Source organism: Phalaenopsis equestris, unplaced genomic scaffold (genome assembly GCF_001263595.1).
Source record: "Phalaenopsis equestris unplaced genomic scaffold, ASM126359v1 Scaffold000002, whole genome shotgun sequence".
NCBI classification, from domain to species: Eukaryota; Viridiplantae; Streptophyta; class Magnoliopsida; order Asparagales; family Orchidaceae; genus Phalaenopsis; species Phalaenopsis equestris.
In genome coordinates this window covers 76,940,726-76,961,028 of record NW_018164444.1, presented here as the reverse complement: position 1 = coordinate 76,961,028, position 20,303 = coordinate 76,940,726, and the positions used below count along the sequence as shown (strand labels likewise).

General features: G+C 35.1%; 2 protein-coding genes across 2 annotated transcripts in view; both read right to left on the bottom strand.

The window, feature by feature from the left end:
* Positions 1 to 476: 476 nt before the first annotated feature.
* LOC110022284 lies at positions 477 to 5,675 on the bottom strand. The gene is given in 7 exon segments (XM_020721153.1): positions 477 to 827; positions 1,397 to 1,426; positions 1,429 to 1,666; positions 2,445 to 2,600; positions 2,682 to 2,858; positions 3,595 to 3,812; positions 4,939 to 5,675. Coding segments are annotated over 7 exon segments (1,401 nt in total). The 5' UTR covers positions 5,285 to 5,675; the 3' UTR covers positions 477 to 591.
* Positions 5,676 to 12,603: 6,928 nt separating this feature from the next.
* LOC110022290 (electron transfer flavoprotein subunit alpha, mitochondrial) overlaps positions 12,604 to 20,303 on the bottom strand; it is a 69,223-nt gene continuing 61,523 nt past the window's right edge. The window contains exon 8 of the mRNA XM_020721163.1: positions 12,604 to 12,907. Coding sequence (XP_020576822.1) covers positions 12,830 to 12,907 — 78 coding nt within the window. The 3' untranslated portion in view covers positions 12,604 to 12,829. The remainder of the gene's footprint in view (positions 12,908 to 20,303) is intronic.

The window sequence follows — 20,303 nt, the reverse complement described above, 5'->3', positions numbered from 1 at the left end:
TAGTTGAGTGTGGGAGAAAGTCGATGCTTCCAATATTAGCATCGCCGCATCTATTGTAGGAAACCTAGCTCTAATAATATGTAGTTTTTGGGAAGGAAAAAAAATTATTCCTCTTCAAACTTATAAGAAACGTTTACAAGATAAATAGCAAGGGAAGGCCACCAAATTAGGAAAGCCATAAAATCACCACAATATCCCCATGCTAGGAAAAAAAAAGGTAACCAAAATTAAAAAATTACCCACAGTAGAAATTCTAAAAAAGGAAATACTAAAAATAGAAAAATTCTAAAAACAAAAGTTCCTAAAAATAGAAATTCCTAAAATTCCAACACTTATCCATTCAAATTCATATTAGAGACCTCTCACGGTATACAAATTTGATTTTATATAATTATGAAGGCATTCTCCTATCACAGTTTAACCATTCTCCTATCCATATTCAAACATAAAAGTTATATTCAAAAAGCAAAGTCCATACAGGTTAAATTTCATCTTGTCATTATCAAAATTATAAAAAATCTAAAAATCGAATTGCAATCCTGGAAATGAATAAGTATGCATGTACAGGAGTGTAAAAAATCTCTCATTCGACTACATACGCCTTTCAAGGGGTTTAACCTTGTGTTTATGACCCATACTATTGACAAGATCCTTTCTAGTACATACCGGAAACATGTTCATCTTAGGGATATAAAGTCGCCTGAGAACAAAAGGGAAGCTGAGCTGATCTCTAGATGTAAATCGAACAACTTCATTGAACCAAAGGCATGAGAAAAGATTCGTAAGCGGCGTGTGCTCCCTCACGATGATTGATGCTTCTGCCAAAGCTGGAATAGCAAAAATAACGCCAATCCATCAATTTAGTTTTAAGAAATTCATCTTTAATTTTTAAAACATAAAAGTTCTGCAGGGGGAGAGAGTGACCATTATTGATGATATGAATATCACAAACTGAAGTTTTTTCCTTTTCTCAAATTTGAATATATTTTATGAATATTGACAAAAAAATGTATTCACAAAGTTGCAGTCATTCTCATAAAGGTTTAAGAACATCAAGGTATTGTTCTGGAATGTTACCCTTTCTGTTACACATAAGCTTACACTAATTTTTTAAGAGAAATTTGCATACATGCCACACAATTCTTTTATATTTATATATCTAACACCTAAACTTTAATATACAACTACAACACTTGAAGTGGTAAATTTATGCATGAAAATGTGCATTTAACCTTTTAAAAATAGGTGATAGAGGTATTTTTTATGTGATATTAAAGTTTTGAGTGCAATGCCTGTAAATTTTAAAGTTTGAATGACATATATGTAACTACATAAGAATTGTATAGTCTGTATGTAAATGCCACATTTTATAAATAAGATAAAACAAATGCCTTACCTTTTTTCCCATGAAGTCTGCTATCATGCCGTCATAACGGTACTGCCTGATCTGCACATTGACTTCTTCAGGGGTTGCTTTGTGCTTCTTAACAATGGCCTTGGCCTCATCATACAGATTGCTACGGGCACCATGCTCTGAAATGGCGAATACAGAATTTGTACGCCAGAGTAATGCCTCCAGAACACCTAACGGATCTCTTCGGAGCTGTGACTTTGAATCCACCCAAATTGAATATCTTGCTTGAGGAAATAATCTGTGGCCGAGCATCTGAATCATTAAAGTCCAAAATAAACAGTTCATTTTAAATTTACATACATACCACACATTTCTTATGTATTTACATGTCTAACAGCTAAAGTTAGAAATTTACATTTACAACCCTTAGGTGTTATAAACCTATGCATGAAAATTTGCATTCCACTTTTAGAAAATTATTAAGTGGTATTTTTGAAGTGATGTTAAAGATTTGAGATTTAAATATGTAAATATATAAGAATTGTGTGGTATGTAAATGCCCCTAAAATTTTAAATATAAAAACAACAGATGATACACCAACAAGGTTAATTGAGCAATGTTTTTGACACCACTCAAAATCAACACCGCTTCACAATGGAAGTTACGTGACGAACATAATGTACCAGAAAAGGGTCAGCTAATGGCATACAACTTAAAGATGATCTTAAAAACGTGTTCAGCAGATAAGGTTTGAAAAGCATTTCTCCAATATATCCATTAGGCATTTGTCAAGATTGAAAAAAATCTATGAAGAGAAAGGTACTCCAATAAAATAATACAACATTGTTGATATTCTATTAGTACACGATATCCCAAAGGCCTCACTATTTTTATGACCAAGCTTTGACTAACCTAGTCTATATCCATATACACTGAACAATAGAACAAAGAAACCAAAACCTACCTCATAATATCATAATTAGAGAACTTATATACAAGCTAAGTTTTACATGTGCAAATAAAACATAGTATAATAGGAATACAGTGATGCAATCAAATTTCGGAATATAAATGATGATTTCATACAACCTTAGGAATTTTTCCATTCAAACGTTGATCTGAGAAAGGTAGATCCGTAACAACAACAATCCGCCATTTACCAATCATACCATCATCACCAATTTTATTTCCTTCGGCCGCCTGTGTGGCACGAGTGAGTTCATCCCAAAATGCCACAAAGCAAACCTGTAACAAAATTTAACAATGAAATTTGAAGGAAAAAGCAAAAAAGTTGATGCAAGTGAAATGATGAAGGTGCCACATAACCTTATTTAAAGAGGCCTCACTCAACCCAATCGGTTGATAAAGATCATCACCCCCACCAAAAGCACAAGTAGATACCACTGCTTTGCAATCTTTCATGTATAGTTTGTCTTCATTAGAAATTTTGAAGCCTCCAATGTCACTGTAGAACCCACAATGAACCTCAGCATTTTCCTTCACCTGAAAAAAAAGGTATAAACTTGTAGATGATAGATCTCACTTTTGTACATCATAGGTACATACCTACATATTTTTGTACCTTTTTAATATAGTTAATGCAAATGCATATTTTTTAAAAAAAAGGTATAAACTTATATTCACGAGAAAAGGTAAAATCTATGAAAATCATGCCTTGAATGAAAACAAAAAATAGCACAACATATGGTTTCAAATAAATTCTCCATCTTGTGAAGGCACAAATTTTGAAAACTAGAAAGAAAATTATGCCAATATAAAAAAAGATTCGAAGATCAGAAGTTCAACCAAGGTGAAATTGAATGACATAATATTAAAATTATTTCATTATGATTTAAAAGATATATCACACTTTAATATTTTGAATATTATTCAAAATCAAAACTTTGGGACAACATATTTCAATTATTTTCTCTATTATTAATTCGAGTCTTTCACTTTTGGTCATCCGATCAAAATCAAAGGACCATATATTGGCCAAGATTAGAAGTAATCAATTCATAAAAAATCAGACATGTCCACTAGTTCTCTGGTCAACCGCAAATTATGATCGGTTCTAATGATTTTTTTGCGAAAGCCATTTTAAAACTGATCAAATCGGCTGAGAAACCGATTCATGGTTAAACTAGTGGCACCAATAAAGTGAAAAACATGCTAGAGGAAACTATTAATAATCAAAATTCAAAAGAAACAACCAAGGAAATTGAGTACGGGATATTACATGGAAGCTTTCTTCCCTTTCTTCAAGTGTTTGATATCCCGTGAATAAGTTAAATCTAGCAGTTCCATTTTGATGCCTTAACATTGTGGTGTTGTCTTCAACGAGATACTGGCCATAATCTGTTTTGTATATCACACTCTTGACCGGAGAACTGTGCACAGTATTCTCAGGGAATTCAAGCTTCTTCAGTTCTTCTGGTTTAAGCAACTTTAGGCATACTGGTTAAATTAATATAGTTAGATATATAAGTAAAAAGGATTAAGTAAAATTATGTTAGAAGTCAGAGTAAAATGCAATTTAAAAAAATAAAAGAATAAGTATTTGATCAGGAGAAGATTCAAGATTATTTAAGAGGCCATATAAAACAGGAAATAAAATAATTTAGAATACCAAGATAGAATGTAACCATAAACATCTAGTCATAAAATAAAAGCTTCGAGGATTACAAAGCATTTCTAAATGAAATAAATATAGCTGAAGACAAGATGAAATATAGATGAAGACCAGATGAACAAGTATAAGAAACAAGAAGAGCCATGGCACGAGTACTTCTTCACAGTATGAACATTTCTGATGTAAATGACATGACTTTTTGAGTATCTACTCAGGAAGAAAACAGCATTGACAATTTATTACCTAATCACCCATCCTAATCACATTTTCCATCCAAACAAACCTCAACAGTCACCAAAACATTCTGTTTTCGTATTAAAAAAAAGTAAATTTACAAATAAACCAGCAAATTTACTCATTCATTATCCAAGAGAAGTGCTCTATACTTATTGTAGATTTTACTCAGTCCTCCTCAAGGACCAAGCCAACCATTTAGGAGTCTATTTTTAGGAGCTTAATAATTAGCTAAAAAAAAACATTCAGTCCATGGGCATGATTCCATATACAAGCTTACGCCCCCTTCATCAGGAGAATTGAGTTCTATTTATTATTTTTGAAAAGAAATGTTTTAAAAATTTTAGCCAAAATTCAATAAACCCAATCGAATAGCTCCTATTGATTCCTTTAAATCATATGTTGTTCTTTCAACAATACATGCTTTACTGATCTCAGTATTCGGTGATCTTAGGCTCATTGAAATTATTTTTTTGAGAAGCTAGATTTGATTATAAGCATGTATAATTCAAGATACTTTGAAATTAATGTTCCAAGTTTTTTAACCATGCATCAACTGTTTGAATGGAGCTAAATTGAACTTATGATTAATTTTAGGTGTTATTTGAGTTTATCTCATCAAAATGCTCAGTTCTATAAGTTTGCAAAATCAGCGGTCGGATGGTAATGCCACAACACTAAAAAAATTACATAAACATTATATTTGAAACATCTCACCCTCTCTCACACCATTGACGACTCTGGTAGTGGGATCGAGACGATTCAAGTTCGTTCTTTGAGCCTGCGGACCCTCCAATTGCCATTTGTCCACCATGACCATCTCGTTTTGCTTTCGCCCGAGCTTCGAGGCCTCAAATGCGAGCAATATTATCGCCGGAACGAAAATCAGCAGCGGCCACCAACTCGCCAGCAACCTTAAGACTCGGTTGAAGCAGCCCCTGTTCGAGCGGAGGAACGGCTTCTTTCGCTTTCGGCGGCCTTGGAACTTCATCTTCCCACTTGGCTCGTCCGATTCGTCATCGGAAACAGTGAATGATATGCTGCTCAACACTGAAGAGGACATCGGGAGCGACGATGGAGGAGGAATCTAGCGTTAGACTGTTTGGCAGCCGGGCCCTGAATTCACCGACCTCTGAGGGCCTGTCTGGTAACGGATTTAGAGCAGGATTTAAACTGGATTTAACCTAAATCTTCCCGGATTTACTAGATCCCGTGAATCGGCGGATTTAGCAAATCCGGGACGAACGCTTCGCGCAAAAAAAAGGACGTGAAGTTACGTTCCTCGATGGTTTCGGGTAGGAGGGGAGCAGAAGGAGGAGAAAAATGGGAGTTTCGGGTCACTGCAATTGCTACTGTATCGAGAGAAGAGGGTTCGGTCACGAAGGAGATGGTTCGAGACGAAATACAGAGAGGGAAAGGGTATACGTGGGTTAGGCGTGATGTAAGTGGAGAAAATATTACAACGCCAGTTATTATTATTGGTAGTACTTTGTTAGGGCTGAACTTTGTGTTTCATTTATCTGAAAGTTTGTATTTGATTCTTTTCCTAAGTAAATGAGGCTAACAAAAAAAAAAAATTATTAGATCTTGTTTGAGGCATCATTATTTGAAATATAAATAATTTAAATAATTATATAAAAAAATTTTATCATATTTTAAAAATAATTATATACATTGGGACGAAAAGCCAAATTACAAAAATAAAACTCAAAATATAGAAAACATGAAATATTAATTTCAAAAGCGAAGGCAAGACTATTTGTCAAGATGTCTTATATATATATATATATATATATAAAACCCTAAGCCACTTTACTCCAACCGGCCTCCCCTTCCCTTCTCGAAAGTTTTAGGTTCCTCTTCTTCTGATTCTTCTCATTTTCCTCTCAAAATCGTGAAAAGCTTTCAGCCTCGGGGCTTGAGGTTTGTTGTTTGTGTTTGTTCTCTAATCTTTACTTATGTTTGTCTTCGAAAAATTTTCGTTGTCATCGACGAGTCAGCGACTCGACGTTGGATCAATTGCTCGGTATTCTTGTTTGGTTGCTTGTAAGGCTACCGAGGTGTCATCTTTGAGTATATTTTCTTTAATATTTTATATTTATCTTCAAATTCATCTATTAGCTTAAATTTTCTTATATTTCATTTAGATTTATTTAATTTTTTTTAGTGAAACCTAGTTTTTGAAGTTTTTGGGAGTGATGCGCTTTGGCTATTGTGCATTCATGTTGTGATACATACAGGTTTAAGTATTAATTTCATACATGATTAAGCTTTTGAAAGATTTCAAACAAATCAAATAATTCAAATGCTTTGAACAATATAAACAAATTTGTAAGATTTCGAACAATTCAAATAATTTGAACATTTCAAACATTTTGAATTAATTTCAAACAAATCAAACCGAACACTAATAGTAACTTTACTAACAATTTCGAACACGAGCTTAATTCAAACACACTTAATTTCAAACTAGTCGAACACAAACACGAGCTTTGTTCGTTCGTGTTCGGTTCTCCTACACCCTTATATGCACTCAATATGGATACGAACACATGCAAACAATGAAATCCAATTAAATTTGACAACGATTTGGAGTCGCCCTAATGACCTCACGAGATCTATGATAGGATAGGAATGAAATTCGCCAGCCGATCGCCACGCTAAATGTCGATTGATAGTCTCCATTTACCCAACATATCATAAAGAATTTCCACTTTGGGAGATCATCGCGGTTAAAGAACAAAAAAATCATAAGAATTCTTTCATCCTCTAGACCTCAAACAAAATTTGCTCTCCCATCAGAAGAGCAAAATCATCGGTGCAAATATAAAATTTGTTGGAATCCTGAATTTGGGGTTCAGGAGGTAGAATTAGGTAGGTTTTGCTCTTGGATTTATAGGGGGATCGCAAAGGATCCTAATCTATGGGGCTTTCTCTATCATAAAAACCTAGCCTAATTCCTCCAAAAAGCCTTTAGGAATGAAATTGCAAGGGTTTCAAGAGTTTTCACCATCGTGAAGGTTTCTCTCTGCTTGTATGTGCTCCGACTTTGCTAGGAAGAAGCTCTCCTTTGCATTAGGAAAGATGAAGCACTCCTTCTACAATACAACTCCTCCAAGAAATTTTCCTCACACACTCAAGGAAAGTGATGGTAAGAAGAAGGGGAATATGCAGAAGAAAGTTTACTGGAAGGAGGAGATGAAGTTTGGGGAAGGAGATGGGAAAGAATTAGAAGTTCCCTCTTTCACCTTGCCAAAACCTCTCCAGCACCAAGCAACCCAAGGAATTCCAAAAACTCCAGTAGCTAGCTAAACCTCAGGAGAGAGGAGCTCTAGGTCAATAAATTCAAGGAAAAGAAACAGGAGCACAGGAGAATGGAGAATAAGAGGTGATACCTAGGACGCTCCTTTTTCTGAGAATGCATGCAACCCTCTTCTAAAATGCCTCCAAATGCTCACAAAAGAGTCACGTGGCTCCTTTATCCTTCCATATGCAAATCTCTTGACTATTCCTCAAAATATTCATTTTCGGCTACACGAAACGCTGTTCTGGTTGTGATTATGCTAAGATATAAAGGAAAATTCGGGATCTAAAAGTGGACAGACGCCTTGGCGCCGACCTCCGGGTTCCTAGGCATAGCCCTCCAAGCGAATAAGCGTCTACCTCCGGGCGCCTACTTTCTGCTCTCTTGGTTTCAGGACGTCTTGGAGCTGTTTCAGGCGCCTAGGCGACGGGCTGGCTTAGGCGTCCGGGACTAGTGCTTACTTTTTGGCTTCTCAGTTTTGAGCCCCATGGGGGGATGTTCTGGGCGCCTAGGTGCCGGGACTGGGGCCAAGGCACTAGTAAAGCCCCGAAAGCCCTAATTTCTGTGAAAAACATCCGACTAAGGTATTTTGTGATCCGTAAGCTATGAGAGACTAAATATGACTAAAATATAGTTCCATAACTTCAAAGATAAGCATTTTTATAGGCATTACACTCGAGATTTTAGTGATAGCGGGAGCCCCAAATCTCTGCATGGATGTAGTGCCCTTAAACCCAAACTTCCTACAAAAGGTGCATGAGAGGGTTTTACAGACTCGTTGATTCACAGAAAGTGACCCAACCCGCAATTACGTAGTAATTTAGCTTCTAAAAGATGACAAAAAATTGATCATTAATATTTAGAGGCTAGTGTGCAAAATTGATATGTTATAAAATTTTTTATTAATAGTTTACACACTAGAGGTACTACATAAGTATACGTATCGTTTCAAATAATATAGAGTTTTAACGACCCCAGTATCGATCCCACAAAAAAGTGAGGTAAGAAATCCCTTTGGCTAATTCTAGTTTACTACTATCACGCCTTAATTTGGAATTTTTGAAAAGTTTGGTTTCTCTAAATTCACTAATTTACTTTAAAATTAAAAATTAAATAAAATTCTAATCTGCAGAGGCTAGATAAATTTTAGTAAGTTTTTATATATTTAAAATTTCTTTCCCCTTGCGATGAGATCATAATTAGTGTAGGAATCAAATATTTAAAGAATTAAATGTAGTCTTGTGACAAATAGGAGCATACATATTATTTATCATCTCCTGAGCGCATAAAGAACATTGACTAATCTAAAATAAGTTCCCTATTGTATGGTAGTGCTGAATAGATTCTAGCCTCTCACTTTTAGATTACCCACTATGTTCTCTCTATAGGACCTACCAAGGACTTCAGGTTCCAACTCTAGACCAAATTGGTAAAGGATCTAGTCCATCACCCTAGGAACACCAATTCTACGCCCATCATATCTTATCTTCCTATCTATTGCAATCCACTTAGATTCTGGCCCCCCTCCTCGTAAGGGTAGTGTGATACTCACTAGTTGGGTGAAATCATAGCCCTCCCGGGTCATCATATTTTGCAATGGATTTTAACATTACAAGTGATCAGTTTGTAAAGTAAATTAAGAACTGGTGAAAAAACCATCACAATTTTTGAAATAAAAAAATGACATTGATTATCATATTAGTCATAATTAATTCTTATCACAAAGAGAAAGAGTAAAGAAAACTACTCACTAAGCATGGAGAAAATAAATTGATTCTTCATTGCAAAGGACATTGAAAACACACAACCATATTTAAGGAATTCAAAGCAAATACAAAAATAGTTAAAGACTTATCTTTACAGAAGATTCTCGCCCTCCTTGCACAAAAAATGACAATCCTTTACTCTTCTTCGAAAGTCCCAAAAGTCTCCAACCCTCCACACACACACACACACACACTCACCTCTCAAAAGAGGCACGCTCAACTCTCTAAAACTCTTCCTAAACTCTTCTTCCTCTCCCCTTTGAGAGACGCCAACACCCCTCCCTCTTTTTAAAGAGAAACCAAACACCTCCTCATTTCAAGAGACACCTCTTCTCTTTAAGAGACACAACATTTCACTCTAAGAGACACACCTCTTCATTCCAAAAGATGTGAAATGCTGAAAGACACATTTTCAAATGTCTAGATTCATTGCATAATTCCATGAGGCGTGCATAGTTACCTGGAATCTTTCAAAACCAACCAAAATCTTTCAGAACCGCCCGAAATCACCCAAAATCGCCCCTTAATTGTTTCTGATGCCTAGGCACCACTTTCTGGGCGAGACTGGCGCCTAGGCGCCACCATATTGACAGCTTCTCCATTTCACTCCATTTCAGCTCCAAACCGCTCCAAGTGTTATACCTACAAGATAAACATGAAAATAATCTTTCTTTAAAAACATGTGATAAATGTAAAGGAGATTGAGCATAGAATGACATATCAAAATATGTCAGGTCAGAATTTTCTTCATTGCTCGATTTAACTCCAAATTGCACAATTTTTATTCCAGTTCCTCCAAAACCCCATTTCTTGTACCTGGAATAAAAAACATGCAAAATACATTTCTTTAAAGTGCAATATCAATAAAAATGAGCATGAAATTTATATGAAAAAGTAGGTAATTTTTAGATGTGCTAGGAAGCTATATATTAAAGTTATACACTCCAATAACATTCAAAAGGGCATCCAACAAATTTGACAACAAAAAATTGATTTCAACAATCATATTAGTAAACATAAACAGACAAATGATCTTATATTCATTTACTTTAAGTTTAACTAACATAGATACTATTTTTTTTTATTATGTTATTTTAATTTATAAGTAGAAGAGTTTGCTGGTTGTAATAGATCATTATGTTTCAAATTAACGATTTTTGAGTTTTTTCATTTGAATAAAAATAAGTAATATATGAGAGAATATGCATAGAAGTTGATGTTAGCGAACTTAAATATAAATTTATTATTTTCTTAATTTAATTTAAAATTAGTAATGACTCTTTCTTTATTTGGATTTATAATGAATAATTAAAATTTAATTTTACAGTATGTCCATTTATTCTTATATTGAAAATTCCATACCTCCGAGCCAGGACACGACCTATTCTATGCTTTCTTGAGTAGTATATACCTTATTTGACTTTCTAATGGAATAGATACCTCTTAACTAACCCTTTATTAACATACATGCGTACCCACTACCACATGTGAGATCATCAAGCTCCTAGCTTACTAGTAGTGACAGTGGTGAGACACCCTCAATAAATTCAAATATTATGTCGATAATATGCTTGATGTGAATCCCTCATATTCTCCTTATTAAAACTTTGTGGTGAATAAAAAAGTTTTAGAGGCTATCATTTTTTTATGATGTTTACCACTAGTCCTAATGCAAGTATTAAAAATATAGTCATACCAAGGATGTTAAAAATTTAATGAGGCCCAATGTCAATATTATTAACTTGCTTATGCTGCCTTAATTTTTAAGAGAATGCAAGCCATCTTAACCCGTTAATTGAGAGCTTAATCCTTCAACAAAAGGTCTTTGACTTAAGTTATTATATATGCAGTGTTCAGTGTTCGTGTGTTTACAATTAAATTCACCTTAATATTTAATAATGGCTCACCATGCTCCATAAGATACACCAAGAAAAACCATCCAATATCGATTGCCCACATAACTTAGAATGGAGACCTCGACCTCTTTATGTCTAATAATTCTAAGAGTTAAATCTTGTCTCTATTAACAATTAGTTGATTGCAATTAAATTCTCCACTCCTTTTAGCCAGAAGGTGATATGCATTGTCCACCAACAATGTCCAACAAAATGTCACTTTCTTAAACAATAGATGATCACTCAATTCAATTTCTCTAAATTTGTAAATCCATTTGTCAATCGAGTTCTAGAAATCCTGTATTTAAGTCAAAATCGAGGAAAAATGAGATTTAAGAACCTGTAGGTTATAAAGATGCCATTTTTGCTATTTGATGGATTTAGGTTGCAACCCGCTCAAATCTTGATACCAAATAGCCCATGAATCACATTTCTTCAAGAAAAAAACCTGTAAAGATGATATCCCCAGAAGCAAAGCTCAAATTTTTTTAAAAGTGTGGACAAAAATTATATTATCTTGAAAAATTGCTCATAAATACAATCACTTCTATATACATTTTATTCAAACAGCCGTTTATTCTTTAATTGATTCGTCGTGAGACTCATTCAATATAATTTCGAGTAATTTATTGAAACTAACTAATAATAATAAGCTCATTTACATCCCAATCAAAATTTATTTGACATACATCAAGAAATGAATTAATCATTCCCATTCAAGCTCCACAACATTATTAATTACTTGTATATTCTCATCTTTATATATATGCACAATGTCATAAAAGCGGTGGAACATACGATTTCACTTTACCTTCACTATAAATACCAAATAGAAAGAGCTAGAAAAGGAAGATCTAAATTGCCTTCTTATTTACACGAGGTGCAATTCATTTTATAAAAATAAAAATAATAATATTTTTAATATGATAATAATAATTTGATTGGTATAAATATAAATATATATATATATTAGATCAGATATGTAAATACATAGTAATTGAGTGGTATGCATGAGAGATTATTGTCTGCGTACAACACATGCAATTTGTGTGCGCTGTCCAATAAGAATTTTTTTTAAAAAAAAATTTAAAGTGAGACCCACTGACATAAACTTTGATAAAGGGAGTATTTTGATTGGTTTACCGTACGCATTTCTGAATGTGGTGAACGTACGCAATAATTTTTCGATATGCATGTACATGCCCTAACTAAAAACCCGAAATGCTTGCGTTGCATTTGGGCGAGCGTGGGTGTATGTGTATATATTTTCATATATATAACAACATGATAATTAAATCCACAATAACTTGATTTTCTAAACAATTAGTAAAATTTATTATCATTATACCAAATATCTTCTCAATTTAAGTAAATAATTCTAAAAAAAATATCCCAATACTTAAAAAAGAACAAGCTATAATGAAACAGCTCGACATTTATTACAGCTCGACCTGTAGAAAATTAGTCTGAATATGGAAAATAAAAATAGCAATGGAATGGCATCAAGGTGCTACAGCTCGGCCATACAACAATACTAAGCAGACTTATTTTTGTATGTAATTTGCTAATTTGATTAATTCATGATGGAATAAATAAAGGCCATCGCATGAAAATTCTGGGCAAATCAATTTTTTAAGCTGGGGTTACTTCTTTTCTGGAATCTTTTCAATCAACTCTGGTATCACCTCAAACAAGTCGGCAACAAGTCCATAATCTGCAACCTGCAAAAACGAAGGGGTAATGCTGCGTTAGCTCTTGGTATAATTGAATTTACAATTTCAAGTGCCAACACACACACACACACACATGTGTGCGTGTGCGCGCCGCGTGCGTGCCACGTACTCCGACATGTTGGTTGGCATTCAGAGTATAAGATCCCTCAGGTCGGGGGTTTGAATTCTCTCAGACAGATTTGGCCTTAAGGAGGCGGTACTTGAATTGTTAGGCATATTAGGGGAGGCTAGAGGCTCGTATAATAGCCTTTGAGCATTTCGTTTAAAATACACATATATCATAGTTAACATATATGAATTGACTGGTATGCATGTAAATCTTTAATATATACTAAACATTAGAAAAGTGTTTGCACAAATCCCGAGTAAATTCAATAGAAAAAAATACAAAGAAGTGCAACTAAAGAAAGTTCACAGGCGGAAGACTAAGAGCTGATAGACAAAAGATCAAGGGCAGATAGACGGAAAACCAAAGGTCCATCAGCAGAAGATTAAAGATCAAAACCAAAAGACTAAGCGTTCATCATCAGAGCACTGAAAAAAACTGTCTACCAAGGCAAATTCCCCCTAAGTCGAGTTTGAAAGCCGATCGAGCGAAAGACGCCTTAAAAGTCTATCAAGTTAAGCGAAGAAATCAATCTACCTCTTGTCATAATCCAACCCAAGAAAGAAAGCATTCAACACCACTAGCTATCTCACAAATACCCTTGAAGGTTTCTCATCTGGAGCCAAAAGCTAAAAGTCACGTAATTGCACGAAACATCCCCGAAGGATTGTCTCAACGAGGAGTAAGCTGCATGTCAGATTACGGTGATTTATCCTCTACCCGATAGCTTAGCTCCGCAGATAGGAGCTCCTTACCCAGGGATCATCTGAGGACAACCAAGCTAGTATAGCCGACCAACCAAATCAAGCCGATCGAGTTGAGTCTCATGGACCTGAAGACCATCAAGGGCTGACTGGCCACGCCGATTTAGAGAAGGCGAACGAGCAGGTTTCGCTGAACCAAAATCGACTACCCCTTGCCGACCAAGTCATTGGTGACCAAACCAAAGGCCTATAAATATAAAATACCCAAAATATCCTATAACGCCCCCATTAAAGCAGAGACAAATACGTAATTTCATATATTGTATCCCCTCCTCTATATATAAGAGAATCATTTTCTAAGTAAAAGACAAATCAACAATTACGATTACTGTTTATTATTGTGCACTTCTCTCTCTCTCCCTCTCCCTCTCGCTCTCCCTCTCCTGTCTTATGCTCTAATCTTTGGGTGTGATTCACGGACAAATCATGATTCAACATCCTAAAAGGTGCGGTGAGCGTGGATCATACCAACAACAAGAAGAGGAGTAACACAAAGAGAAGAAGCACACAACAGAGACACCACCAACATAGTGTACTAGAGAGCAAAAAATCCAGGAGTTGAATGATAAAATGATGAACACCATCAAAGAAGTGTTGCCTCGAGAAAAAAAAACAAAACCCCCGAAGGAAGCGACGACGCCCAACAACCGAAGGTTGCCTCTGCTTGAAGAAAGGGATGGAGATTCCCGGTACCTCAAAAATGCTAGGTCGACACCAATGGATAGACAATAGTTAGGGTGAATCGAAGCACCCCACCAGCAAAAGAATGCATTCTCTCGACAGATTTCTAAAGCTTAACCACCAAAGAGATTTAGAATTCCTGCTTTGGGATCCAACAAGAGTCGGACTGATCCGACTAGCCACATTGACTCATTTGAGTCAACCACCTGCTTGCTAAAGATCACAGATGCGTTGAAGTGTCGCTTGCTCTTCCTCATGCTAGGTGATCGACTCTCAGGTGGTTCAATGGAATACCGCCCGGGTTGATCACTTCATTCATAAATTTTAAGAGGATATTTGTGGCATAGTTCACAAGCTCCCAAAAACCCCATAAGAGTTTATAAGCTCTGCAGCAAAGCAAGATCCTACGCTCGCTCGTCACATGATTTCAGAAGGAGATGCTAGAGGTGGGATCTAGGGGTAAAAGAAGAACCCTTCTGCTATGCCTTGGGCTTTTAATGACCGAAAAACATAGCCGAATCTTTGGAGCTGGCCAACAAACAAATCTCGAACAAGGAGTACAATTCCAACACTGCTTCCGCCAAAGCGGAATCAACCACTTATCATCAGCAGAATAGGGCCTAGAGACAACAGGTGGAGGCCGATAAAAGATTTGCATCCTTCTGCTCGCCTGCACTACGAATAAAATCGACCACCCAGAGATCACAGTAGAAGTAAAAAACCTTACAACCATGAGAGCTAGACCCAATACCCTGACCATCGATTGATTTGAAACAATGAGCGACCGCTGTCCCAGAACGAACACTAAAAATGACTCTTGAGAGTGTTGATGGCCAAGATAGTTGAGGCCATTCATAACAAGGATTATTTCAAGAAAGCTCCCACGATGAAAAACGAAGCCTTCCTCAGAGAGCCTAAGAAATAGTGCCATACCATCATTTACATGGCCTACCCTAGACCATCACGTTAGATATAAAGCTCCAGCTCAATTCATTAATGCAGTCAAAGACAGATGAACAAACAAAGGTGGAGAATTGCAGTTTGAGAAATATTATTGGGGATTTGGTGAGAAAAAAAAATAGACAGTGGAATTTGGTGCTTCCTCGTGTTGATTTTGCCTACTAGTCCACTAGTCAATCCACAACTAAAAGTTCCTCTAAAATCATATACGAGCAAAATTTCTCACACCTTTAGATTTAGTGCGAATACTAGTGATTAAGATCCTTGTTTGAGATCACTTTCTGTTTTCTATTTTTTATTTTGTTTTCAGTCAGTTTTATTTTTTTTTGTTTTCTATTTTCTATTTTTAGAAAATACGTTATATTTTTTTTAAAACAAAAAATATAAAACATATTTGGTTGGAAATTTTCTATTTTTTTAAAAAAATTTGTACTTTTTAAAAAAACTAATTAAATTGTAATAACTACTAACATACTAATTAATTGAAATTATTTAATTAATAACTACTAACATGTTAACTAATTTAATTATTTAACTGCTAACATGTTAGTTAATATTTTGGAGAATAATTGAAGTTATTTAATTAACATTTTAATTAAGTTATTTAATGCTTTATTTAATTATCTATATATTTAATGATATATTTAAATAATTTAAGGTTTTAATTTAATCATTATTAAATTAATGATTAATATTTTATTTGAATAATTATGGTTTAATTGATTAATTATTAAGTTAATTAAGTAGATTTATTATTAAAATGAGTAGTTATGAGTTAATTAAATTCATTTAGGTTCCATTTAAATAATTAACAAATTAATTAGATGATTATTAGTTTAATTAAGTATTTTATTAATTGTTTGAACTTAAGTAATTTTTATAATTTCATTAATTTATTACTGAGTTAATTAAGCAAGTTTAAGAGTTTATTTGTGAATTGATGACTTAATTTGGTTATGTTAATTTCAACCAATGATAATTAACTAATTAAAGGTTTTAGGGCATAGCTCCAAAAAAGATGTTTTTAAAACAGCGAAAACATAATTTCTATATTTTTGAGGTTTTGAAAACATGTCTGATGTGTTTAAAAAAACAAAAAATGAATAAGGAAATACTATTTTTTTGTTTGTTTACAGTTTTTTGTTTTTAAAAACAAAAAAATAGCAAATAGAAAGTGATCTCAAACAGGGTTTAAGCTTAGAAATTACCAAACAAAATACTAAGTATCTGAAACAGGCTAAAAAATCCAAGAAAGTGATGCCCTTCAAGGAAAGCAATTTAGAGTGGATCCTACTAAAAACAAAAGATTTGATACATGCCCATTTAGCAAGCTCAAGCCAATAGAAGATGGTCCATTCAGAGTTGTTAGAAAGATTAATATAAAATTGATCTGCAAGAGAATATAATATTTCTGCTATCTTTAATATTGATTTATCATAGTACTACGAGGAACCAGGTGCTCCCAACGATGAAGTTGAAGCCCCTCCCATCCGGAGAGAATGACATGGATGTGGAACATCCTGTTTCAACAGGAGACCCAGGGCTTCCTTCCCGGTGCTACAATTCGAGAGAGCCTGATCCGATTTTTTTCCAACCCATATAGGTTGGCCAGACCTTTAAGGCTTCTCATTAATTGCTTTATTTAATAGTTCTATTATATATAATTTTTTGTGGACTGGTTGGGAGTAGTTTGTTTTGATCTATGTTCTTTGGAGACTATTTCTTCTATTTTCTCATATTCAAAGTGAGATAATATATTCTTCTTCAAATGGTGAGTCTGTATCTTGAAGATATTGAGCGGTAGATCTTTACCATCATTCATATCTCGACAAAAGTGATATTGATTGGTGTTCCTCCAATTTCTTACCTACCAAGCAGCATCCATACTACATTTTCCTTCTCTAATCCTCATGATCCTAAGATTTTTCCGGCTTGATATCCTTCAACATCCCCAACATTTATCTTGATCCACCTACAACTCCTAGGAATCCTAGAACGATGTAATAAAATAAAATGGCCTTTCATATCCACCATCTCTCAAGCTTTAGCTTTCAACATATGCTCATTGTCACCAAATGTATACTTGATTCTCACTTACTCTTTGTTCTATTTATCCAAAATGACATTTGACTTTGACTCAATTCATCATCCAAAATACTTGAAAGAAAACCGGGATTAAGAAAATAAAAATAGAGAAGAAAATTACTCAATTGCTTTTAAACACTTCATACTTACATAAGAATATCATCGGGCATATGCATTGTTAAGGGTCGGGTTACCACCTTAGTATTCAAAGCAATGATACCACTCTCGCCCACTTCTTCTAAAAGGAGGGCTCCCTTCCCATGATCCCAGAAGTTTTTTTATTGGCGCCTATTGACTTCATAAGCGCATGTCTCGTGTATTTAGCCGTATATTCAAAACTAACTTTTAAAATTAAATTAACTTATAATTTTTGGGAATTTATTTGGAATGATTATATTTAAATAATTATTCCCTACTTAATACATACATACATACACTATATATATATATATACATATATATATTTATGGTGTGTTTGTTAATAGTAATTCCTATGGTTTTTTCTCAACTAAAAGGGGTATTAAGCAGGGGGGGCATCTGTCCCCAACCATTTTCATCATTGCTTTTGACTACTTATCTAGATTACTTAATCGTTTTCAACTGCTTCACCCTCTCATAAGGCTAAAACTATGGTCTCCCACTTAGCTTATGCTGATGATGTTATTATTTTAGCTAATGCATCCAAACTTGCTATTAAAAAATTAATGATGCTCTTAAATGATTTCCAAAATTATTCTGGTTTGGCTTTCAACAGTGGCAAATGTCAGCTTTATTATGACAAGCATGTCAAACACTATATTGCTAATTGGGGGGCTTCCTTCACTGGTTATCAACACGTCTCCCTCCCTTTAAAGTATCTTGGGATAAATCTGATTAGGGGAAGGAAAAAGCAAATTCAAATGGATGATGTCATTGACAAAAATAAGCATAAGATTAATGACTGGAGGAATGTCTTTCTTTCTACTGGGGGTAGGCTTACTCTACTTTTTAGTGTGCTACAAAGTATTCCACTCTATGCTTTACAGGTGTTCAACCCAAAGAAGAGTGCCATTAAAGTTTTGGAGAGGCTCTTTAAAAAATTCATGTGGGTTGGGAGTGGTACTAAGAAGATTTGGTTTTCATGGCATAAGATTTGTAAACCCAAAAAAGCTGTGGGTTTCGGTTTCAAAGCTTTGCGGCATACTGTTGAGGTTAACATGTGCAAACTTTGGTTTAAGTTTAGAGAGGCCTCTTCTCTCTGGGCTTCTTTTATGCATCAAAAATACTGTGCTACTTCCCACCCTTCCTAGGTTTTGTGGAAGGTGGAAGACTCTAAGATCTGGAAGACTATTTTGAATGCCAGATCCACTGCTAGAGACTTTATGTTTTGGGATATTGGTGTGGGAAACATCTCTTTCTGGAATGATAATTGGGGATTGCCTTCTCTTTCAGAGCACACTTATCCATCTCATACAAACAATTTGCTAGCTTTTGATCTCTTTACACAAGGAAGTTGGGATTTCACTAAGCTTTGTTCTCTAGTGGGGGAGTTGAATGCTTTGCATATATCTAATATTCCTAGTACTCCTTCCCGCAGAGATTATCCAGTTTGGAAGAGTCTTCTTCACATTCAGTCTGTAAATTGATTTATGGTACATTACACTCTCATCCAGATTGGTTTTGGGGTAATTGGGTTTGGCATAAACTCTTTTCTCCCTCTATCTCTTTCTTCCTTTGGCGTTATTTCTCCTCCTTACTCCCTCTTGATAACATTTTGAAACTGAAAGGTTTAAGATTGGCATCAAGATGTCCTCTGTGCAGAATTTCAGAGGAAGGCATAAGACACATTTTTTTTTAATGTGCTTTTTCAATGGAGGTCTGGAATCATTTGGGTTCCTTTGGTCTCACAGGGCACTTTAGTTAACTACTTGTAGGAGTGGAAAGCTTTTGTTGATGATGAGGGAAGGCGTTTTTCCTTCCCTCTGTTGGTCCTTTGGTTTCTATGGCCTACTAGAAACAGCCATAAATACGATTCCTCCCGCCTACTACCACTATCATTACTTCTTATATACTGGCTTATTTTTCTAAGGCCCTAAGGGCCTCTGCTAATTTTGCTCCCCTAGATAAGAGAGCTAGGCCCCCTCTGTTAGTCAGTTGGAAGCCTCCTCCTATTGGCTAGGTGAAAGTTAATGTTAATGGCAGCCGGAATGTGCTGTTTGCTGATGTTGGTGGCGTCTTTAGAAACTTTGAGGGGCATTTTATGGTTATTTTACTTCACCTGTTGCTGCTGATACTCTCTTATTAACTGAATGTTGGGGGGTATATCTTGCTTTAAAAGTGGCATTTGCTTTTAATTTTCATACTATTAATGTTGAAACTGACTCTAAACTGCTATATCAGATGTTAATGGGTGTTTCTCCACCCCATTGAGATATTATTTGTACCCTCAAACGAATACAAGCCAGAATTGCTAATCACCATCTGACTGTTAGATGGAGTTTTATTCACAGGGAAGGTAACTCCCATGTCGACTGGTTAGCCAGGCAAGCAGGTGGAGTGTGCTCTGTTGTTTTATCCCCCCTACCCCCCTTCGGCTTTTACTTATTGGGACTCTTTAAATCTGCCTTATGTTAGAAATTAGAGAGACTTTGCTGAACTGCTCTCTAGTTAGGATTTTCTGCTTCGTTTCTGTGCTCTTTTATTTGCACTGTTTCCTTTGTTGTTTCTCTCCTTTCGAGCAGGTTGGACCTTCCTGGTATGTTGGGTACTCTTACATGCATTTTAAGGATCAGGATGGACCTTTTGTTAT